General features: G+C 41.4%; 1 protein-coding gene across 1 annotated transcript; it reads right to left on the bottom strand.

The window, feature by feature from the left end:
- Window positions 1-64: 64 nt before the first annotated feature.
- Window positions 65-24891, bottom strand: LOC145413370 (uncharacterized). Its single transcript, XM_080283048.1, has 13 exons — window positions 24742-24891; window positions 22854-23027; window positions 21780-22091; window positions 20954-21186; window positions 18742-18909; window positions 18330-18471; window positions 17701-17913; window positions 14303-14426; window positions 13269-13371; window positions 9291-9406; window positions 4477-4568; window positions 675-797; window positions 65-142 (listed from the first exon to the last, which is right to left on the bottom strand). The coding sequence occupies exons 1-13, from the start codon at window positions 24889-24891 to the stop codon at window positions 65-67; spliced, it is 2028 nt and encodes a 675-aa protein (XP_080139174.1).
- Window positions 24892-25687: the final 796 nt, after the last annotated feature.

Here is a 25687-nt window from a genome sequence, read left to right on the forward strand (position 1 = left end):
TCTTTAATACCTATAAGGCATGGTAGATGAAGCATGACATGGTAGGGGAGGCATGGTTGAAATCTCAGCACAATGTCCTAAGCTTGTTGAAAAGTTCCAGTATGCCTGCAGGGTTGTATGCCTTCTTCTGCGCCTGGCGAACCTGTAGATATATATCAATAATAATCGTCATCATCACCATCACCACCACCACCACCACCACCACCACCCATCATCATCATCATCATCATATCATCACCACCACCACCACAACCATCTTCATCATCATTCAGATCTCTCTTCCCACCTAAAGATGGGGTGAGGTAGGCTCCAGATTAAAAAAAAAAAAAAATACAAGGACAAACTTGTCAACGCTGTGCATAATTATGTATCACATCCTCAATTCACTCACCATTCCAACCCACCACCACCACCACCACCACCACCATAACCATCTTCACCATCATTCAGACATCTCTTCCCACCTAAAGATGGGGTTAGGTAGGGTCCAGATTTAAAAAAAAAAAAAAAAAATACAAGGACAAATTAGTCCACATTGTGCCTAATTTTGACACTCTCAATTCACTCACCATTCAAACCCAGCAATCCTGTAATAATTATTTTTGTCATATTTCCTACTACTAGAAGTCTGTGGGTGACCCTTTATTGCGAAAAGAGAGAGAGGGGGGGCTAACCTTCTCACTGTGTGGATTCTCTGCCATAACATCCATCTCCTCTTGTCTTTCTTGTAATGGCTGACGGTCTCCTACCACCCCATGTTTTCCAATTAACCAGTAGGTCTCCATGAAGCCCTTACCCTAGGGAAAAATAGCAGAATGTAGGAGTAGGTGTAGCAAATGAGGCCATATAAGGTTTTGGTATCTTGGTACATGTTCTGCTATTAATAATAATAATAAAAAATAATAAAAATAATAATATTATTAGTGGCAGTTGTAGTAACAATAGTAGTAGTAGTAGTAGTAGTAGTAGTAGTAGTAGTTGTTGTTGTTGTTGTTGTTGTTGTTGTTGTTGTTGTAGTAGTGGTGGTAGTAGTAGTAGTAGTGGTAGTAGTAGTAGTTGCTAGACGGGTGCTACGCGCCCTTCGTAGAGGTGGAGTGACGCTAGCAAACAGTTCAGAGGAACAGTGACCATTAAAGTAGCGATTGAAAAAAAAAAAAAAAAGAGAGATAAAGATCCAACAATACGACGAAAAGACAGAGGTTGAAGGGAGCCGGAAAGAGAAGAGTTAATGAGACAAAAAGCTTTTGACTCCACCGTATTGAGAAGAGCTGTATGTGAGGAGCGTCCCCACACACGAGAGTTGTACTCTACGGATGGGCGAATAAAACCAGTGTATAAAATTATCAACTGTGCAGGGGTAAAGAAGGTACGGAGTCGGCTTAGCACATCTAATCTCTTGAAAGCAGAGTTTGTTTTACTCTACTTTTTTTCGAAGATATAGTAAAGAAAGCAAGAAATGGGTGGAGAGTGTAGTAAATAGGACAGACAAGAAAAGAATGAAACAAAATAGATGGAGAGTATGGAAAATACAAACGGAAAATAGAAGAGAAGGGAGACCCCCGACATGAGAGACGTAGCCCCTCAGAAGGAGGCAGTGCTGAGGAAACTTGTGATTGCGGCACATGCAGTCGAGCCGTAAGGTAAGGGTGACTTGCACTAAAATGTGATATGTGCAAGCTTTGACATCATGTTGGATGTCAGGGTATTTCTGTGGCACATTACAGAGTATCTGGAGAACATCCCAGGGAAGACCTGGAAGATTCAGAGGCAAAGAGTGATAAAGCCGTGTCCCACTGTTGGTAAAACTCCCACTGATTATGATTGCCATTCTGAGACATAATTGACCTGTAGACCCACATTTGGGACTTGTTGCTCTAAAACCTTCCAGACACAGATTATGATATATCTTTCCTGTTGTCTCTGAAGTGAATACTGTAGTTTCAAATGCCGTAGCCTCATCCACTCATTTAGATCCTACAGACCTTGTTAAACATAGAGAATGAAAGTAGTGTCAGTGTAAGTGGCTGGAGAATAATCTTGGAGAAGGTGGGAGATGAGAAGGGAATAGGAGATCAGCAGGATGAAAGCAGTAGAAGCAATGATGAAAGTCAAAATGAGGAAAGCCACAGAAATTGATGGAGTGTCTGGTCAAATGCTGAAGTATGAGGTAGAGATAGTTGTAAAATGGATATGGAAGATGTGCTGACTGGCCTGGGAAGAAGGTTATGTCCCAGAGGATTGGAAGTCAGGTATATTATTCCCCAGTACAAAGGAAAAGGGGAAAATGAAGGGTGTGGTAACAATAGGGGCATCTGTCTTCTTAGTGTAATAAGAAAGCATATAGTAAGGTACTTAATGACAGGGTTCGAGAAATAACAGAGGAATTAGTTGGAGAAGAACAGAGAGCTTTTAAAAGGGGAAGAGGTTACATTGTGTAGATCAGGTATTCATCCTAAGGCCTATAGTGAAAAAGTTTCAACGGAGGGGAAAGAAGTTGTATATGGCCCTCGTGGATTTGTAGAAAGCATACGACAGAATGCATAGACAAGGAATGTGGAAAATTTTAAGAACATATGAGAGTAAATCGGAAGTTGCTGAATGCTATGAAGAGTATGTATGAGGATACTAAGGCTTCAGTGCGTATGGACAGTGAACTGAGTGAATTTCTCTATCTGAATGTTGGATTGAAACAAGGATGGATAATATCTCCATGGTTTTTCAATCTGTATATGGATGGGGTTATAAAAGAGATACACGGTAGAGGAGTGGATGTTGGAGAGACCCTAATGAGAGAGGGAAGAGTTTGGAAACTTTCTGGACTGCTGTTTGCAGATGATACTGTGTTGCTAAGTGAAGGCGAAGGGGAATTGCAAGGCTTGGTGAATGAGTTTGGGAGAGTGTGTATGAAACGGACTCTAAGACGAATGTAGGGAAGAGTCAAGTTATGGTCTTCGAGAGAAATGAAGTCACTGAATGTACAGTAAGGTTGGATGATGAGGAAATGGAAAATGCAGTGCATTAAAGTATTTGGGTAGTGTGATGAGTAAAGGTGGATGTTTGGAAGAGGATGTGCTTGAAAGGGTACAACAAGGAAGAAAAGTTGCTGTTCTTTGAAAGCAGTGATAAGACATAGGAAAATGAGCATGTTAGTTAAAAAGTCGCTGCATGATGGTATTGTGACACCAACTCTAACGTATGGCAGTGGAGCTTGGGCCTTGTTGGAATGACACAAGTCAAGAGTGAGAGCAGTGGAAATGAGTTATTTGAGAGGAGCATGTGGAGTTACATGGGGTGACAGACTGACAAATGAGAAAGTGAAGGAACGTTGTGGTGTGGCTGTGGCTGTGAGGGAAAGTGTCAGAGGAAATACCCTGACGTGGTTTGACCATGTGGAGAGGATGAAGAGCGAGAGACTAACGAGGAGTGTATGTGAGTGACGTGGAGGGGGAGGAGACGGAGAGGGAGGGGGAGGCCGAGGATGAGATGGAGGGATGGAGTGGAGAGTTATTTGAGAGAAGGTGTGTGTGAGCTGGGGAGAAGAGCAGTGAAATGGCGTGGGACAGGGCGACATGGAGACGATCTGTTTGTGGCCACACTTTACGGGATTATGGCGTTTGGCATTAGATGGATAGAATAAAAAATTCACCTAATTTGACCAAAATCAGTATAAAAACCATGTTCTGCCATTAATCCTACCCACTGCCACATCACCTAACCTTAACCTAACCATAATACTGTACTCGGTTCACTTCAGCTTTGAAAAAGAAAAAAAAAAGAAAAAAAAGGCATCTCTTAATCTTGACCGCTAACTAGTCTATCTATATACCTAGGCTGCTTCCCCAAAAGAAAGACAGGTAGCCGAGACAGGACGACACACTCCCAATTTACTCATCCACGAATATAGTGCTCGTCAGGAATAAGCTCTGTGGATATATTGCAGGGATGTAATGTAGTATGCTGAGCTGTAACAATTGATTGACACTAGAATACAGAGCTAATCAGGAAAGAAGTGCTATGGGAAGGGTGCAGGGCTGCAGTGTTCACCTTATTCTGCCAATGAAGTGTGAATGTTGAGGGTAGAATTGTGAGAGGCAGACCTAAAAAGACCTGGGATGACGTCATACAGTTGACCTCGTGGATAAGGGACAGAATAAAGAGACTGCTAGAGACTGAGCAGTGTGAAGAGCTGCCATTAAGTAACCAAGGCTAACGTAAGTAAGCATGTTGGAGCTTATACAAAATAAAAGGAAATCAAATGATGAGCAACCGGAAATGAGTTGCAAAAAGAATGAAAACCTCCATCTGCTTAAACTGAATGCACTATAATTACTGAGAGAAGGTCTAGCATTCAGTGAGTATGCATCATAGAACTAAACTCCTTTTACTGTAACTTGGCCTAAAATTGCCATCTTTCCATCTTGCATAGTGAGCTGTGATAAGCAAAGAATTATTGTACAGATAATCTCATATTCTCACCTTAATCTCCATCTCACCCCGCAGTTTGACAATGAAACCTCCTACTCTGTCAAGGGCTTCCTTTGTGTCCGAGGAAATGTGGATCTTGAAGGCTGGTGGAAAGATAGATTGAGGAAGTGTGGGTGCGAGGGCCATGTAAGGAAACACTGGAAGGTAACACAGTACAACCTCCCAAATCTAAACGTCTGACTTCATAAAGCTTGCATTTTTCAAAATACTTTTTTCATGCACTGGGGTGGGTGTTCATCTGTCCTCACCCAATCAATGTATATCTGAAACTAAAGTTTACTTGTGGACAAGAATAGCAACAGATGATATATTACTAATACAAGTTGCCTCCTTGCATTTACTGTTCATGGTACTCTAGACTATTTTTTTACCAGATTTTTCTTATAGTAATCATTATAATTCCACCTTCCAAAATATTTCATTTTCCATAAAGCCTTTGGACCAATGCATTTGGAATCTGAGAGTTTGTACTTGATCAGAAAACTATACACTTTTTTTCCTCTCTCTGCGTTTATCATCATCATCATTATCTTGAGCTCCTTTACCACTTAAGGACAAGGTGAGGTAGGATCATAAAAATGAGGAAATGGAAAAATATGATATAAGAGAACTAATCTTTTCTTTCTCTCTCTCTGTTCATTATCATCATCTTGGGTCCTTTTACCACATAAGGACAAGGTGGAGTAGGATACTAAAAATGTGGGAAAGGAAAAATATGATATAGGTGAAATGCTCAACAGCATGCTGAATGATACAGTATAAGCCTCAGACTCATTTACTCACCATTCAAGTCTCCAGACTCCTGACTCTACCTTATAACCACACACACACACACACACACACACACACACACACACACACACACACAAATCTTTTAGCTCTGTTGCTGGCCCGATGTTGTAAGATGGGAGGGTAATATAACTTGTAACCAAGGATACAAATTTATTTTCCTATACTGATCTCTTTCTATGGATGAATTGCACCACATTCGATGTGATCTGGTTTGAATCAGTAGGCCAGAGTTGTCCGAAGGTTGATGTGGTTTTTCCCATTTACTGGATGGTATGCGTTATGCACGACCGTTTGTCCAGGGAGCTCAGTGTGTTAGTTAAATCCGATAATCAGTCTAGCAGGGTACGGCAAAGCGAGGGTTTACTGTGTTTCGCTACTCCATCTCACTGTTGAGCTTCCTTTTCTCCTCCTTCCCTTCATCTCACTCACATACGCTCTTCTAGACAGTCTCCCATCCTCCTTCCTCTCCACACAGCTTTGCATCAATACTTTCCTTTAATCCTAATTAAGATATGGATGGAAAAAGAATGTATTGCCGTACATAAAAATTAATTGCATTTAAAACCCAATTTCAATAAAAAAAAATACGTTTCTATTTATTTATGTATTTTTAAATCTCAGTATTCAGGTTCTGAGGGGCCTGCCAGTTGCGTCAGGTGATAACAGATTCGACATGCTCTTGTTTTTCCAGGGCGGATGGACATCAGGGTTCAGGGGGCGGCCCAGTTCCCACAGGTGAAAACAAACAAATTACTGTAATTGGAAGAGGTTTTCCAGGATGGATGGGGATCACTGAAACTGTGAGATTCATCCTCAGCTACTCCTAACTACATTTAGAAATCCATCTTCGAAGAGGACTGCTCGTTAGGGAAAGTTGTGCATTCTGGTATTACAGTACCGTATTATTATTATTACCGGTATCATCGTCACCATCATCATCATCATTATTATTATTATTATTATTATTATTATTATTATTGTTATTATTATTATTATTATTATTTTTTTATTATTATTATTATTATCATCATTATTATTATTACTATTGTTTGGTGGTAGGTGGGGGCGCTCACCATCCACTCACTGGATGTAGTGCTGCTTTTGGTGTCTGTCCTTCCCTCTCTTCCCTCCTTCCTCTTCTGTCTTTCTTTCCTTCATTCTTTCCTCTTCCTTCTGTCTACGGGTGACTTTACACTCCCTCTTCTGTCTTTCTTTCCTTCATTCTTTCCTCATCCTTCTGCCTATGGGTGACTCTGCACTAAGTGACAAGCCAGATGGTTTCCTGTAGACCAGGAAACCATTTACTACGCTGGGTGGTAACCATATAACCACATTTTGGGGCCTGATGGTTCAGCAGGTAATTAAGGCGCTCCAATCGGATTGAGCCCGTGTAGGTTTATATCCAAGGGATGGTTGGGGTTTACTGCTCACGTAATGCCACTGAGGGATGAGTGAGGCTGGTCACCCTCATCTTAAATGTCAGGACCAACATAGCTAGCCCCGGGCTCCTATGCTCCTCATGAGGCAACAAAGGATTGGATGAGGGATGAGGGATGGATTACTGCTACTACTACTACTACTATTATTATTATTATTATTACTACTACTACTACTACTACTACTATTATTATTATTATTATTATTACTACTACTTTGTGGTAGGTAGGGGCGCTCACCATCCACTCACTCAATGTAGTGCTGCTCTCGGGTGTCTGCCCTGTCCCCTCCTCCATCCTTCTTTCCTTCCATCTTCTTCTATCTATCTTTCCTTCATTCTTTCCTCGTCCTTCTGCCTACGGGTGACTTTACACTCCCTCTTCTGTCTTTCATTCCTTCATTCTTTCCTCTTCCTTCTGCCTGTGGGTGACTCTACACTGAGTGACAAGCCAAATGGTATCCTGTACACCAGGAAACCATTTACTACACTGGGTGGTAACAATATAATCAAATTCTGGCGGCTGGTGGTTTAGTGGGTAATTATTGTGCTCCAATCGGATTGAGCCGGTGAAGGCTTATATCCAAGGGTTGGTTGGGGTTTATTGCTCACGTAATGCCACTCAGGGATGAGTGAGGTTGGTCACTGTCATCTTAAATGTCAGGACCAACTGCCTAGCACCGGTTTCCTACGCTCCTCATGAGGCAATGTAGGATTGGATGATGGATGGATGGATTACTACTACTACTATTACTACTACTACTACTACTACTGCAACTATTATTATTATTATTATTATTATTATTATTATTATTATTATTATTATTTTTATTATTATTATCGTTATTATCGTTATTATTTTTATCTTTAATATTGTCGTTTTTGTTCTTCATATTTTTACCATCCGCGTTGAGAAGCGAGTGGAGTGGTATTGTTTTCAGTTGTGAGGCTGGTTACCTGGCTTTGTTTGTGTGTACAGTAAGTAAGGAAGATATGAATGGCTTGAGTTAGACATGAAACTTTCAGGATATCAAGATATGGCCAGAATCTTGAACGAGCTCGAAAATGGGCACTCGGAGCAAGATCAAGGTTACCAAAATGGCTGCCAAGGGTCAACTAGTTGACCTTTAGTTACCTTGACCTTGACCCTGAGTGCCCATTTTTGAACTCGTCCAAGATTCTGGTCATATCTTGATACTCTGAAAGTTTCATGTTGATAGCTCAAGCAGTTCACGAGATATCTTGTTTACCAACACACAAAGCCAGCCAACCTCACAACTAAAAACATTGCCACTTCGCTCGATTACCACCCGCTTGGCGAAGAGAGTGCAGCGGTAATGTTTTCAGTTGAGGTTGGCTGGCTGGCTTTGTTTGTGTATGTTTTATATCCTGAATTTGCGTCAAATCAGAAATGGAGATGCAAAATTATATGCCAAGGAAAAGCTTTCCGGCTACGGGGTGGTGAGATCCCAACGTGAGCTGGCTTCCAGTTATAACTGTTATTATTTCAGTAGTAACAGTCCCAGTATTGGTTCCCATTCCGACTTTTATAATTAGAGAGATAGATAGATATAGCTCTGGACCCTAACTCACCCCATCCTTAGGTAGGAAAACAGTTTGGATGATGATGATGATGATGATGATGATGGTAATGATGATGATGATGATGGTAATAGTGATGGATGATGATGATGATGATGATGGTAATGATGATGATGATGATGATGATGGTAATAGTGATGGATGATGATGATGATGGATGATGATGGATCATGGATGATGAGGATGATGATGATGATGATGATGATGATGATGGTGATGATGATTGTAATGATGATGGTTGGTGATGGTAATGATGATGATGATGATGATGATGATGATGACTAAGGTAGAGAGGGTGGCAGAGTGCAGCTAGGTTGCATAAAAAACACTCAAAGCAAATATAAATGAGGTAGGGGAGTTTTAAGCTGGCAACAGAGCTGCCAGAAGGCAGAGGACAGGGAGGCATGGAGTAAGGCATCTGGAGACAGATTCATAGATAGAATTTCTGCCAAAGTATAGTCTTTTGTTACCATTAAACTGCATGATATAAACTGACAGACGTTAAAAGTCTGGGGTCAAGTTCAGGTGAACAGACTATAGTAAGCTGCCTATTTATGTGTCTAACTAGTCATTGCTAAACACATTAATCCCATAAGGGTTGGTCACAAGTAATTTGCCTCCATGTTGCCCTGCCCCCTACCATTTGCCTGTCCTCCCTATTACACAACCCACTTTTAAATCTCTCCACGACATCTCCCCATTTCATCTTTTTTCTCCCCCTCCACCTCACTCACAAAATTCTTGTAATTTTCTCTTACCTCTCTCCACTCCATCCCTCTATTTAACCTTTGGTCTCCTCCTCCTCCTCCTCTCCCCCTTCACTTCACTCACATTCTTCTACTAAGTCTCTTATGTCTCTTCACCCCTTGGTCTTCCCCTCCGCCTTTTCCCTTCTATCCCACTCACATACACTCTCATAGTTAGTTTCTCATTCTCCATTCTCCACATGGCTGCAGCAAAACTTTGACTGACTCACGCAAGCCTGTCGACTCCATTCTTGAAGCGGTATTGACTGAATCACCAAAAAGACAGTATCGAGGCATCTTTGTCCCCACCACTCCTGCTACTACAGGGCCAGAGTGGACACCAATTCTGTGAGAAAAGTTACAAGGAAAAGTTAGTATCTCAGAGAGCCTGCAGTCCACACCAAGGGCATATCCTTGTGTAGGCTTGGAAGTGCATAACCACTATACACTCATTCTTGTGTGAGTAAGATCCTATTGAGGTTTCTTTTAAACTGCTTTATTGTAGTGCTATCAACCCTTTCCCGGGGCAGCCTTGCGTAACTTTTCTACCCTGTTCCCGGGCCGAGGTAAGTTTCCATCAAGATGAAGATTAGTTGCCTGTGTTCACCAAACTATTGTGCCATGTATTTGAGCCTTGAAAAATCGCTCCAACAAATGACACACCGGCGAGCCATCGGCCTGGAATTGGTTGGCCAACAAATGATGCAACGGTGCGTCATCGGCCCGGAATAGTGTTAAAAACATCCATGGGAAGTCTGTTCCAGGTGAAGTAGAACTTGTATGTGAAAAAGTTCTCGTAACTGCTGGTGTTACATCTTTTCAGTTCCAGCTTCCAATCATGGTTACATGTTGAGTTTGTGTTGAGACCAACCAACTTTCTGTGGTCAATTTTGTCAAGCCCAGTCAGCATTTCAGACACTTCAATGAGATGACATCATAGTCCATGAGTTTCTAATGAAAACAGCCCCAGAGCCCTCAGGTGATCCTGATAACTCAGTGTCCTGAAAGATGGAATTAGTTTTGTAGCTATAGTTTGTACTCTTTCAAGGTGGTCTATGTCTTTCCTAAGTGTAAGTGACAAGAACTGCACAGCATCCTCCAAAAACAGCCATATTAAGAAGCCACAGAGTGTATGAACAGTATCTTTATTCCTATTGCGAAAATGTCTCTGGATGTAACCTAGCAACTTCTGCGCCTGTTTCTCAGCTATGATGTACTGTTTGAAAAATTTTAGGTCACTACTGATCAATACACCTTAATCCTTTTCCTAATCATCCTCAGAGTTTTCCCCAAAAGTTAATACAGTAGTCTGACCCAGGACTTGCATGGCCAATATGCATCACCTTGCATTTCTCCAAGTTCAATGGCATTTGTCATGTCTCAGACCATTCCTTTGGCCTACACAAGTCTGCCTGGAGTTTTACAGTCACTTCAAGACTACTCACATTTGCTCCAAGTCTGATGTTATCTGCAAACTTGAGATCACACTTATTATGTCATTCATAAAAATGACGAACAGGACTGGACCAAGGACTGATCCATGTAGAACTATACAGGTGACTGAAACCTGGTCAGAAGAAATTACGTGACCAATGCTTGTTGTTTCTTATCTGTTAACCAGTCTTCTGTCCAGTGTGAAATCTCCCTAGTAATACTGAATGCATGCACTTTTGGCATTAGCCTGACTTGACTTTGTTGAGTGTCTTATGAAAGTCTAAACAAGGAAGTCTACTGATTTATTCCTGTTACACTCACTCGACATATGTGGAAAATTTTGAGCAAGGTGGTTAGGAATCATCCATGTCATCTCAACCCATTTTGGGAGTCTGTAATCGGTTGTTATTTACCAGGTGTTTGACAATACTGTCAGCACTTATTCCTTCGATCAGTTTTGCTCTGACAGAGGTTAAGCTAACTGGACAGTAATTCTCACGACATCCTTGATTCCCTCTCTTTAAGATTAGTGGTTATATTTGGTAACTTCCAGCAATCTGGTACTTCCCCTGTTTCCAGTGACTTGTTGAAGATTTCTGCAAGTTTGGATCTACCTGGTTACATACCTCTTTAAGTACTCTTGGAAGGATTTCATCTCGACCAGGTGACTTGTAAATATAATTTTAGCTTACTGATTATTTTTGGCACCTCCTTAAGTATACATCTAAAGACAACGGAATCTTCGTTCTCATGGGCCAGAACTGGTCTTGCCATATCTTGAGCATCTTCTAAAGTAAGACCAAAGCAAAACTGTCATTTAAAGCATTGGCCGTATCCAAGTCTGAGAACTGCATTACATCTGATTGTTTCTTACGTGGTCCAGTGCTACGTTTGAAAGATTTTCTACTGTTTACATGGCTGAAAAACTCTTTAGGGCTCTCTTTGCATCACAATGCCACCCTGATTTCTTCATTTCTCCTACATACGGTCGTGAAGGAGTCCAAACCATTTTGGTCCTGGCTGCTTTTGGCCCTCTTTTGTATGCATTTTTTTTTTTTAATGAAGCAGCTTTTTCATTGATGAACCATTTAGGTTTAAATGAGTTTGGCTTTGTGAACTTTACTACGCTCATAAAACTGTCACTAAGACCTACAAAATCAGCTTATTCTAGTTTTCTTTTACAAGGTTCAGATGATCTTTTACAACAAATACACAGAGAACCTAATCAGATTGTGGTCACAACTCCCAGTGATTCACCAACAGACAAGCTGCTAACACTTTCATCATCCTTAATGAACACAAAAGCCATTGCTTCTAATTGGTTTGTTTACCCACTGGGACAAATAAGTTTCATCAGCAAAACCTACAAGACTCGTACCTTCAGCATCTCTTGTTCTGTCATCCCAGTTTATGTGACAGTTGAAGGCATAATTACAGAGGTTTTACCACTAAGTTCACTGCTGATCTACCTTGTCATTCAGTTGATGTGGAGGCCTGGATACAACATATCTAGTGCTGCTTAGATGACGGTCCACACCTATTATTTCGTGGTTTGACCTAATTTTATGGTCAACAAAATTTGTCACTGACATACAGTACATTATAATCATGCCCCTGTCTCGTGTAGTACAAGCTTCACTGAATATTTTATTGCTGTGAATTTCAAACTCTCCATCATAAATTTCTACTATCACGACGAATCCATGATTCTGTAATGGGTACACCATTGATATGCTCTGTTGCCATAAGTGCATTGAGTTTCGGCAGTTTGGTTTCTAACTGACCTAACATTGAAGAAAACTATCTGAAAGGGATCCAGTCTTTCCTCAGAACCCCACAGCTGTTCCTGTTTCTTGGAGGCACTGGTGTATCTGGAGATTTCTCTTTCTTTTGGGTCAGTTACTTGCTTGCCATCAGGGTAAGAATTCAGCAAGTGTGATACCGTAATATGAGGCGCATAACTGTTTCTGTGCGTTGTCCCACGGGTTCCTTGCACCGTTGATGTTGTGTCTGCATCTTGGTATGGCATGTGCTGTTCAGTGGTGTTATGTGTGTTACGCTGTGTGAGCCTATTCAGAGCCAGCGCCAGCACATTGGAAAAGGAAGGCCACATCAATTTAAGCAGTCAAATCGAAATACACTTGTATTTTACTAATTTTTTTTATTACTTAATCCCCCTTTCTTTGACATTATTCTAGTACAGCACGTAATGATTCTTGCGTAGATGCTGGCAAATAAAACTGGTCTGCCAAAAACATGGGGACATGTGTCCCCACCCGCCCTCTAAAACCGTGCAAGCCATTCCACAAGAGGGACACATTTGATCTGTGATTCCACCCAATAATATCTTTTATTGAGAGGGGCAATTTAGGTCACAGTCTAACTCCATTTCCAAGAGTCCACCCTAAGGTGAGTGAAGTCGTATGAAGATGGTAACAATAAACACGAAATATTTAATCAAACTAAAATGGCTAAATAAATGAATGTGTAATGGTCATCATCAACTTCATTATGAAAAACTGTAAACAAAAAGTAACTCTACCTGATCTCGCTTGTCTCTCCTGAGGGAAAAATGAGGCAGGATGATTACGATAATTTATTATTATTATTATTATTATATTATTATTATTATTATTATGTAAATACTGGTGGTGGTGGTGATGGTGACAGTGAAGATGGTGATGGTGAAGATGCTGCTGTTTATAATTATGATGGTGATGGTGGCAGTTGTGGTGATGATAATATTGATGATGATGATGATGATGATGACATACCTGATCTGGATTCTCTCTCCCGGCATATGAGGAATAAGGAAGTTCTCTGTACCATGTAACAGGTCAAGGGACATAGATGCAATTTCTGCTGCGTGATCTTTGCCTGTTGGAGAAAGAGCAAGATTAGCCTGCAGTGTGTTTGTCTGCAACTGGCAGAAAGATGTTGCCAATTTTTATCTTACTTGATGGCCAGGGTAATTTGACTAATAACCGAGGAGACTCATTCCCGCTTCACACCAGCAAACCCAGGGCCATAGATGCTGTTTCTGCAGTGCTGTCTTTGTCTGCTGGACAAAGAACAGGGATTTAGTCTGTTTTTCTATCTATCTTTCTGCAGTCAATTGCCAGACACCTTAATCTCATGAAGGGTTGCCACAAACAAGTCCCCTCCACATCACCATTTGGCTGTCCCCCCCCTCTAACTTTCACATTCCCTCTCTCATATAGCTTTCCATCCCTCCATCTCATCCTTTGTCTCCCCTTCCCCTTTACTCACTCACATTCACTGTCCTAGTCAGTCTCTCATTCTCCATGCTCCCTTTTTCAACTAACATCAAAGGTGACTCAGCGTTACAAGCGCAATATCTGCTGCATGGCCTTTGCCTGTTGGAGAAAGAGCAGATATAGTTTCATTGTTTTCACCTGACAAGAATTCACAACCCCTTTTTAGCTTAGCTGACGTCCAAGTGTAGTCAGACTGTAGGGTATTTGGAGGCACTGGCAGTAGCAGTAGTTGTAGGCCTTGGTTCATCTGCCTGTGAATCCAGTGAACTAGAGGCTGAAGCTGCCCCTCTCCTGCAGCCAACCCTATTCCTTTTGGGGGTTAGTGAGAGCTGAGGGATGTTTTAATAACCACTGTGTAGTGTCTCAGCTATATTGGTGACACCATGTGAAGGCAACCCTCTCCATTAAGAGTGTCTTGTTCCATGCTTTGATTATGATGGATATAAAATTGATGAGTTTGCTGGAGAGAGAGAGAGAGAGAGAGAGAGAGAGAGAGAGAGAGAGAGAGAGAGAGAGAGAGAGAGACCCACCTATTCTTTGTGGCACTCCACTGGCAACCATGTATACTTCTCCAATGGTCTCAATCTTGTACACATCATAAAGTTCAATACGGGAATCAAACATCTTGTAGAGAGCATTCAGGAGAGAAATTACCTGTAGGGGAGAGAGAGAGATAGAGGGTTAGGAGGGTCATGATAATGATGATGATGATGGTAAGAGGTAACATGAAGGTGAATAGAGACAGGAAATCGGGTTATAATGATGATGATTACAGCTGGTGTTAATACCCTTTTTATTTGTATATTTATATACCACCATGCTACTGGTGAGGGAAGCCTTCATGTGGTGGCAGTGATAATGCCAGGCTGGTGCACTTTCATGGTTATACAAATATCCCGGAATAGTGCTGTTATAGATATGATTCGCCGAACCGATTTGTCGCCTGTATTTGCATTTTTCCGATACCGATATTTACTGTCGATATCGGGATATCTGCTACGGTCGGAAGAAACATTAAAAAGACTTTACTGAAGATTCCGTTCATTGTTTTGCCTGATTCTGCGCAAATGAATGTTGTTACCTTGACACTGCAGCTTAATAAAGTGTTACTGAGAACCATTAAAGGTTCAGAATAATAAATGAGTGAATGGGAAAGAAAAGGAAAAGAAAGAAAAGAAATGAAGGCCGAAAGCAGCGAGCTGTGTGTGGTATACTGTGTAATGGTGGTGAGAAAGTGTGATGCTTGTGTGGGTTTATGTACTGGTATATAGTGTACACATGCCTCCACGCACCCATTAGTTATTATATTCTTTGTTTAGTCATAATATTCAAATCACTCTTCTCACTGTGTTCTAAAAAAAAAAAAAGTGATTTACTGCATATAATAAGAAAGGAGTGGTGGGGGTAATAAGGAACAGGAACTCTGAGACAATAAGATGAACGATATCTCGCAATTTCGTTTGTAAGCTACTAGTGTTCGTGTGCGTAAATGATGCACAGATTCGAATGTAACTTCAGAACAAATATTTAGCTTGGCAAAAGACACTGTGACCATAAAGCGATGCTCACTTCAACCACACACAGAACCTTTAATGTTAACCTCTTCAAAGTACATAAGACGTACCTGAGTGAAGACTGCCTTAAAATCTAGAAAAGCAAGACGTTTTTGTGTGTGTAATGTGAGCTAGTACAGTACACTATAATACCTATGTATATGGTTGGTATACATCGAGCTTAGTCACTCATGCACTATTTTATGGAATGTGGTTTTAATCATGATATACATAAGGAACAGTCTGTGACTATTATTGTGTTGAGTCCAATCTCAGGGATTAAAGCAAGTGCATTTTTCCACAATACATTAACTCTAGGCTAATCTGGCCTGAGTTGGGTAGTGGTAAAAATGTTATGTACCTTTTAAGTATACCGGTAAATGTTGTTTCATTTCATGGCTAATGGTCTGCCAGCCAAGATTTACTAACGTTACTTTCAAGTATAAATGATGAATTTTATTGAGTAAAGACCCGAACTTACATGCATTACGCGTTTCATATGTGGTTAATTACTAAGAAATGACTTAGATTTAGAAGCTAAAATGTTGTTTCCTATTTGTCTAACGACTGACTGTTCCGTACTTTAAGGGAAGCACAACAGCTACGGTATGTGCTTTATGTTTGCCCAGTGGCAAAAACGTTACTTATGAGTATTAATGCGTTTTACTACCATTTTTAATATATAACAGTATAGCACAGTTATTATTTTATAGCTTCTTTAAAACAAAAATCTACAGCATCTTTACAACAAAAATCCAAGTACAGAAGCTAAGGAAACGGGGATATTTTGATGCAGCCTAATACAGTATATTAGTATAATTTTTTAAAAATGTATTGGCATTTTTTCACGTACACTAATCAAAGTTGGATTTGCAGGCAACACTCAAATTTTGCACTAAACTCCTCAAAGTCCAAGAAAGGCAGCGATAACTGAGTTGTATAATTTTTAATTATATATATTTTACAAAAAAATTAATAGAAAAAATAAAAAGAACCTGAATTTCTGCCCACAGCTCTTGTACCATCAAAATTAAAAATCAAGCTTACGTCATACCATTGATGGGACACTGCCAGTGTATGTATGTATGCCGCCTCACTCGCAAGTTCCTACCAGTCCGATACAGCTTCTGGCAGAAAACTGCCGTCTAGCTCTTTGTGTCGAGCTTCATTCTAACCACAGTGATATAATATTATGGCCTAAATATTCCGTATGTTTTAGAACAAGCATTTTACCATTGAATACAGTGAACAGAATGTGGGATACGACCGAATCTTTGGAAAATAATCATCATTACAGCCTTAGGTCACACTTAGGATGGTGGAGAGAAGGGTGCTAGAGTCTTGGGTCATTAGGTAAAACAAACATTTATACATTTTTCATCATTACTCAGCCAATTCTGAAACGACTCCGATTATCGGGCAATTTTTCCCTTCCAATACCGATATCGATATCAATCGGCTTTTGCTTGCACATTTACAGCACTATCCCAGAACTTCCTCCTTCTTCATTGGTAGCATATTTCAGTTCGGTTTATATCACTTATTGTCGTCCCAGGCTCACTGGACATGAACCCAGTGGACTGTTGTTTGAGGCTGCCCTTTTTCTCTGCAGTCAGCCATCTCCTTTTCAAGGGATAGGGGATTGCAGACTGAAACTGCCCTTCTCATGCCTTCCTCCTTTCAACGGGATAGGGAGGGAGTTAAGGACCTTTCTATAAAACCGGGCAGGCTGAAGTTGTCCTTTTCCTTCAGTCCACCATACCCATTTCAGAAGACAGCAAGAGTTGAAAGATGTTTATATGCCTTAACAAGGCAGCTCCACCACCATGCTATATCAGTGCCACCACATGAAGTTCTCTCTTTAGCATCAGTCAAAACGTGAACACACACCAGGATGGAGGTACTTTCCAAGAAGAGTTCAGTACCCCCCCCCCCGAAAGCTGCTGTCTAGATATTGTTTCTGTATTGAGTTTCAACCTAGCCAGTGATAAATATTATGGTCTAATTACTCTTTATGTTTTAGTTCAGACATTTTACAATTTAAGACAGTGAACAGGCTATGGAATACAGTCGTATTTTTGGAAAATAATTATCCTTACAGCCTCAGTTCACTCTTAAATCTGTGGAGAAATAAGTGCTAGAAGATTTATAAGACCGAAGGTCATTGCGTAAAACAAATATTTATTTATTTTTCATCGCAACTCAGTCAGTTCAATTACGAATTCGATTACAGGATTATTTTTCCCTTCCGATGCAGATTCCGGCATTAACTGGGTTCCATTTGCCGATTTACAGCACTAAGAGAGATTTATATAACCACGCAGTTCCACTACCCATCTGTATCAATGACACCACGCGAAGGGATGAATACTTACCTGCATGGGGGTACTTTCCGAGGATAGTTCTGTAAATCCTACGATGTCGCTGAAATAAATGGTGACGGATTCGTATGTCTCTGCGGACACTTGGCGATGTTGTTTTAACTGCTGGGCGACGGAAGGTGGCAGCATCTGGTACAATAGCATGTCTGAACGCTTCTGCTCATAGGCCAACTCGTGTGTCTTATGGATTAACGTGTCAGAAAATGCCTGAAAAGGGAGACGAAGAAAGTTTATAATTATATACATTAAATGAAGTGAAGGGAGAGTGGGAGAGAGAGGATGAGGTGATGCAAATGGGTGAAGTATATAAGTGAGGTGAAGGAGGAAAGGGAGACTAAGGATAAGAGCGAGAAGGGTTCGAAAGGTATGCGAGTGAGGTGGAGGGAGACTGAGGAAGAGGTGGGTGAAGGAATGGAGAGAAATGTGAGTGAGGTGGAGGGAGAGGTTCATTAGCCAATGGGGACACCTGCTGATGCTGTTTCAGCTTCCCTCAGCCACCTTCCTTTCCTCCAAAAAGCAGAATGTTGGACGGCAATAAGAGCGTAACTTCAGCCTGCAGTCCACTGAGTTCATATCCAGATAAGCGTGGGACCACAATAATACAAAATAACCTCATTACTCACCTGCAGCGTTCGCGTCATCATCCGAACTAGTAGAATGATGATCGGAGAAATGAGCAACACCACACACAGCAAAGCGATGCCTATTACCACATGGCTGTTCGACGCATTCATTTCAGAGAACAGGGTGCGTTCAATTACGTGTCTGTGGGAGAGGTAATTGGAAAGACCCACATAAATTAAGAGGACAGGGCGACATGGAGATAATTTTTTTGACAGACAGCTGTTGTCACTTCTGTGGATGAAGTTTCCATTGCATATTAATACTGTCACAATTCTTGTAATTGTATAGGTCCAAATATGATTTGAATGATAGTAAGCTCCACAGGATGAACTGACACTTGAAAAACATAAGATTAGATGATAATAATAATAATAATAATTATAATCATAATTATCTCCCCCCTTGTCTCACCTAATCTCATACTGTATCTTCTGCAGGGCATCAAGGTATCCCAACATGGCGTAGAAATATTCAGTGGCCTTGTCAAAGTCTGGATCAATCTTCGTCCGTCCCAGTACCTCCAAACGACGTCGCGTAATGTTGGCATACCAAGCATAGGACTCTTGGAGGTTCTTGTACCTGTGGGAGGAGGGATGGAGAGATGAGAGGAAAGATAAGGGATAGATTTGGAGGAAAAATTGATAGCTGGATGGAAAAGGGGACATAAACTGAGATAAAGATTACCTTCTGTATACAGTATTCTTGTATCTGTGGAAGGAGAAATGGAAAGACTGGACGAGACGTAAGAGGGACTGTCTATCACTTATCTATCTATCTATCTATCTCTATCTGTTAATTTGTCAATATGTTATTACATGCCTTATCATAGTATGATTCTTGGAGGTTCTTTTACTTGTGAGAGGATGCATGGAGAGATTGAAGGCAAGGTAAGAGAGATCTGAAGGAAAAATTAAGAGAGAGAGTTGGAGGAGGGATAGAGAGATTGGTCGAAAGATAAGAAAGATTTGAAGGAAATTCTGAGGTAGAGTTTGACAGAAATGGGGACACAGAGAGAAATACAGATTAACTCCTGGATACTGAGGTATCTGTGGGAGGCGGGATGGAGAGATTGGAGGAAGGGTAAGAGGGACTATCTATCCATCATCATCTCCTAGAGCTATCAATAGTAGTTTTCCTCAGGGTTCTGTCCTATCACCAACTCTCTTCTTTCTATTCATCAATGACCTTCTCAGTTGTACATCTAACCCTATCCACTCATACGCTGATGACTCCACCCTTCACCTTTCCATTCGCTTCCCACAGCGTCCATCTCAGCTGTTACTTCAACAAACAACGGGTAAGGCTATGGCTCACCTAACGTCTGACTTGGCTCCTATCTCTGATTGGGTAAAAGTTATCTTGTTTTTAATGCATCAAAAACTCAGTTCTTACGTCTCTCTACCCGCAAAATCTTCCGCAGGACTATCCTCTAAATTTTAACAATATTCAACTCAATTCTCCATCACCTTTAAACATATATGGGGTTTCATTCCCTCGGGATTTTTCTTGGAAAGATCATATTCCTTTTTTTGTAAAATCTGTTTCCAAGAGATTTGGTGTGCTAAGCCGACTCCGTGTCTTCTTTACCCCTGCACAGTTATTGACTTTATACACGGGTTTTATTCGCCCCTGTGTAAAATACAGCTCTCATGTGTGGGGAGGCTCCCAACACAGCTCTTCTCAACAGGGTGGAGTCAAAGTCTTTTCGTCTCAGTAACTCTCCTCCTCTTACTGGCTCCCTTCAACCTCTGTCTCTTCGCCGCACTGTTACATCTTTGTCTCTTTTCTATCGCTACTTCAATGGTCACTGCTTCTCTAAACTGTCTGCTTGCATCCCTTCACCACTACGGTGGACGCGTAGCATGCGTCTAGCAACAAACTCTCATCTCTTTTCCGTCCAACTCTCTAATGTAAGAGCTAACCTTTACTCCCAGTCCTTCATGTATGCAACAGGTCAACTCTGGAACTGTCTCCCTCGGTCTGTATTTCCTACTGCCTATGATCTCCAGTCTTTCACACACAGGGAATCCAGGCATCTCGAAATGAACGGATCTTGAATTTGGGTCTATGTTTTCTCTCTCTCTCTCTCTCTCTCTTTTAGGAAACAATTTGTAGGCTCCTGGCCTCTGGTTCCTTCTTTCTTGCATTATGGAAAACATTTATTTCTCTCCCAGTCTATCCATCTATCTGTCTGTCTATCTGTCCTATCAGTCTATTCATTAGGTCAACAAGAAAGCAAGTATAGTACAGTATACTAGTAACTGTCCATTATCTGCTTAGGAAATTGTAATCTAAAGCAGAACTGGTGATGCAGATTGGATGGGAAGTGGTGTTAGGCTGATGAAGAAGATTATTACAACTGTGCAGTTACCCAGACCTTACAGTGATCCCTAACACCTTTCAGGTCATTTGATGGCCAGGGGTAGTCAGTTTGGAGGGTTGATTTGATTAGTAACCAAGGAGACTTATGCCAGTATCAATCTAAGACTCATTAAATTTCACGCAACCACAAACTGAGATTTTTTTAATACATCATTACCTGTCTGTGATCCAAAGTGAGTTAATTATGAGGTAGGAATGAGCCTCCTTGATTGCTAGTCAAATACTTGTGTATGTATATTACCTGTCTGTGATCCAAAACTCAAAATTTTGGCTGGTGTTCAGGAAGTCGTAGCCAAGAGCATCGTTAGTGACGAAAGCAATGTAACTCTTCTGGTCCAGAGCGCCTCGTCCAAAGTACTGAAGTCCAAATACCATAGAGATGCCCAGGTGTTCAATGGCGCGAATCATGTTTTTGTAGGCTAGTAAAGGCCGCCACACTCCAGCCGCATCCTTTTCATTGATCTCACTTGTTAGCTGTTGGTAGTGTACTATGATTAACTATCATCATCATCATCATCATCATCATCATCACCATCATTATCATCATCATCATCATCATCATCATCACCATCATTATCAACATCATCTAGACCTCTTTTCTCACCTAAGGATGGGATTAGGAAGAGGAAAGAAACGCTTGTTTAAAAGATACGTAATAATAATAGCAGGAAGAGGAAGAGGACTGTTTCTGTGTACCATACACTTGCACATGTAATCACATTGGTACTAATACCCATCATCCATAACGAACACATGCTACGGCTGTCTCACTAGGATTCGCATATTAGTGTTAACTGGGGTGTTTTAAGACACTTGGTTCGTTTTATGGCAGATCAGAAAGGTGTACATTTAATGAAATTAAAATCCTTTACAATGTTTCGGGGTTCCCATGAGGGAGCAAGGCATCAAAGGTAATAGCCTCATTCACTGATGCATACACTCTCTTATCTGGCCAAAATATATACAGTTTGCCCTGTTTTAGAAGGTAATTCCATCTTTAATGGACAGATAGACTGAAGAATAGATTCAGATAGATAAACTGATAAACTGATAGATAATCCCCTTACCTGGTCTAAAAATATATAATTTGCCCTGTTATAGAAGGCAATTCCAGCTTCGATTGATGGGGTGTCAAATTTCGTGATCTTATCCCTGAAATCATCAAGGCGAATACGAAACAGAATCTTGTTGTTGAAGAGTTCATGTTCTTGACGAAATTCTGGCCAGGTTAGGTCATCCAGGAGCATATTTGTGTACTTGAAGTGTTCCGTGAGGTTCCCACGAATGACGGATCCATTTGTGAAGAGGTAGAACGCGATTTCAGCACGTTCAGACTGCAGTGCCTCTGTTACATTGCCCAGACCTGTGCTGATTTGAACCTGGGGAAGAAGAAGATATAAACTTAAATACTGCTGGCAATGGTAAGGGAAAGCAAAACTGATGATTCGGAGAAGGCCTTTGACAGAGTTCCTAAGGGAGGGGGTGACGTATGCAATGAGAATGCTTGGGATTAAGGAGTGGCTGTTTGAAGTGGTTATGGCAATGTGCGGGGCCCTTTGTCAATTCTTAGTACATACCTTCACTGATATGATTTAGTCTAATAATATTATCTCATCTGGATCTTACCCTGTTTTTTTTTTTTTTTTTTTTTTTTTTTTCACTTTCTCTTTGTCTCTTTCTCAGCTGGTCAGTATTCTCTTGCGTATCATCATCATCATAACCACCACCCTAACCTAATCAAACTTCATCCCATTCTATTCTGTCTCACTTTTTCACCTTAGCCATGGTCTCTTGCATATCATACTGGCACGCCACTCATCATCATCATCATCATCATCATCATCATCACCATCCCATACCTAACCTAGCCAAACCTCATCTCACCTTACCCTTTTACTTTCGTTTACACTATCTCACCTGGTCAGTACATAATCTCATGCATTTCATCATCACCCAACATTACCTTACCAATCCTTGTGTCACCCTACCCTGTATAACTTCTCTCTTACATTTTCACCTGGTTAGTAATCTGCTCATCATCATCATCATCATCATACCAACCTAAACAAATCTTACCTTACCCTACCCAGTCTCACTTTCTGACTTTCTTTTTCTCACTTTTTCTTTTTTCTCACACTCACCTGGTCAATGGTCTCCTGCATGTCATACTGATACTCCAACACTGTCACCATGTTGATAGAGTTCTGAATGATGAGTGCCATGATAGGGATGAAAGGGAGAAGCAGGATTTGTAAAAGGTGAATCTGTTTGCCTCGTCCTGTAGTAGGATCCAACCCACAACATCCTGTTCGTACCTGTAGACACACAGAATGACAGATACATAGACAGAGGTGGGATGTAAGGATGAATCTGTTTGCTTCTGCTTGTTGTTGGATCCAGCCCAGAGCATCCTGTGCATACCTGTAGGTAGGTAGATAGATGGACAGAGGAGTCTTGTCAGTACTGTGGGTGTTGGAGGCAAGTACGTGAAAGATGGTGGGTAGAGAGGTAGATGGGTAGGGTGTTCGACAGATGTATAATCAGACTGATATAGGCAGAACAGATTTATTGATACAGTTCTGAATGATAAGTGCCATGATAGGGATGAAGGGAAGGTGCAAAATATGTTAAGAGGTGTATTTGTATGCCTCTGCCTGTTGGATCTAGCCCACAGCATCCTGTCCATACTTGTTGTTGTTGATTTTGGTCAACCCTAGTCTGTCTGTCTGAGCAGACCCATCAGCTGCAGGCAGGCAACAACCCCTGCGGGATTGTCCCATGCAGTTAACTGATGTTCCCTTGCGGCTGACAGCACCTCACCACAGTGAGGTGCGGAGAATATGGAGGTTTGGTTCCTGGATGGATGCCACATTTATGTCTCTCCATCCAGGTAACAGGGGAACTATAGTAGACTCTACGTTACCCTATACTTGGGTTATGTGATTACAAATGGCTTTCTGGGTTACAGGAAACCATTAGGCTTCTCACTTAGTGCAGAACCGCCTGAAGTAGAAAGAAGATTAATAAAAGTGTGACTAGAAGGAATGGGAGAAGTAGGAAGACTGGATAGTAGACACAGACAGAATGAGAAAGGGAAGGAAGAAGTAGGCAGCGTTACATCAAGTGAGGGGATGATGGTCACCACCACCTACCAACCTGTCCATACCTGCAGATACAGTAGATAAATAAAAGCCAGATAAATGGATGGATGGCTAGAGGTAAGAGGGAGGTAGATATGTAGATAAGTAGGATGGATAGATGGATGAATGGATAGAATAGAGAGGGAGGTAGATGGGGAGGTAAGTTGGTTAGGTAAAATAATAGGTGTGCGTAGACAGGTGGATGTTATTAAGTATATAATAAAAGATACTAGTGAACTGAGCCAACAGCATCCCATTTCAGCGTGTTACCAGATAGATGTATTTTCAATGCAATAAAGAATGAGCCCATGGATTACAGTCATCACAGTTTTTTTTCTTCCAGAGATGATTCACTTTCCCTCTCATATTCTCTCTTCACCTCTTCTGTACTCTCCTCTCCTTTTTTCTCTTTCTCTCCATCTCTCCAATCGGCTCTCTTACTCACCTCTTCAACCTCCTCCCAACTCACCTTTTTTCCTCTACCTCTCTCCTTCCCACTTTCCCACTCTCTTCCTTACTTCCCTACTCTCCTCTTCTCCACTCTGTTGTTTTTGTCATCTAAGAAAGGTTCATTATCTCTTCCTTTCGTGATTTATTATTACTTGTAATAATCTTTTAATGTAAGTTGCACATCCTACTGGAAGAAATTTCCTTCTACCTCTCCTCTCTTCCTCTGCACCTACTCATTCCTCTCTCTGCTGCTTTCTGTTCCTCTTTACTTCCTCTCACTCACCTCCACTCTGCTGTTTCATCTACACCTTCAAAGCTGTTAATTGATCATCTGAATGTCTCTCCCCTTCATCTCCCTCTCCTTTCCTTCATTCCACTTACTCATTCTTCTCTCTACTGCTCAACATCTCTCTACTTCTCCCCACTTCCTCCTACTCACCTCCACTCTGCTGTTTTCGTCCTCTCCTTCGAAACTGATAAGTGATGATCGCTTCAATGTGGGTGGAGGACGGTCTGGGGAGGCCTGTCTCCTACCCACCCTCTGTCGCGTCCATTCCACTCCTATTTTGTTTTTACGTACCTCACCCATTTTTTTTTCCTTATCCCTCCCTCTTTCTCTCCTCCTCTAACTCTTGTAGCTCTCCCCTACTCTCACTTTTCTAGCTCTCTCCTTCCTTCCTCTAGCTCTCTCCTTCCCTCCTTCTCTCACTCTTCTAGGTCTCTCCTTCCCTGCTCCTTTCCCTGCTCTAGATGTCTCCTTTACTCCTTCTCTCCCTCTTCTATTCTCTCCTTTCCTACTCTTGCTCTCGTCCTCGACAAGGTCTCTGTCTCCTTCCCCCCCTTTTTTCGTGTCTCTTCCCCTCTTCCTCTCTCTATCCTCTCCCTCTTTCTCCCTTGTCTTCTCTTTGTTCTCCCCTTTCCTCTCTCTCTTCTGGCTCTCTACCTCCGCCTCTCTCTCGGTCTCTTCCCTCCTCTCTCTTGCTCTGCTCTCTCTCCTCTAACTCCCTCCCTTCTCTGGGACTTTCCCCAAATCTGTCATCCTCCCCTCCTCTATTTCTTTCCTCTTCATTCACACTCCTACTCTGCTCTCCTTTCGGTTCTCCCTTTCTCTTTTAGTTCTCTCTCTCCCTTTCTTCCCTCTCTCCACACCTGTCACTCGTAGGTTTCTTCCCTCTCCAAACACCTCCTACCTCCAAGCCTGGAAATTCTAGGTTTCTCCTCTCACCTCCACACCTTCTTCCTCACACCTACAACTATTTTCTTCTCTTCACATACTTGCACACCTCCTAGTTCTGACTCTCCTTTTTTCCATACACCTACCACACCTCCAAATTATAAGTCTCTCCTCCTCTCAACAGCTACCACTTTATCCTTCTTCTCTCCGG

This window comes from Coenobita brevimanus, chromosome 96 (assembly GCF_032717465.1).
Source record: "Coenobita brevimanus isolate Jiangsu-jjx chromosome 96, ASM3271746v2, whole genome shotgun sequence".
Classification (NCBI taxonomy): Eukaryota; Metazoa; Arthropoda; class Malacostraca; order Decapoda; family Coenobitidae; genus Coenobita; species Coenobita brevimanus.

Excerpts from the sequence above, each read along its gene's own strand:
- LOC145413370 (XM_080283048.1), bottom strand. The coding sequence starts at position 24,891 with ATGGGTGAGGTACGTAAAAACAAAATAGGAGTGGAATGGACGCGACAG. Across the intron at positions 23,028-24,741 it reads ACGAAAACAGCAGAGTGGAG|GTACGAACAGGATGTTGTGG; the intron begins GTGAGTAGGAGG and ends GTGTGTCTACAG. Across the intron at positions 18,472-18,741 it reads AAGATACAGTATGAGATTAG|ACACGTAATTGAACGCACCC; the intron begins GTGAGACAAGGG and ends CCTCTCCCACAG.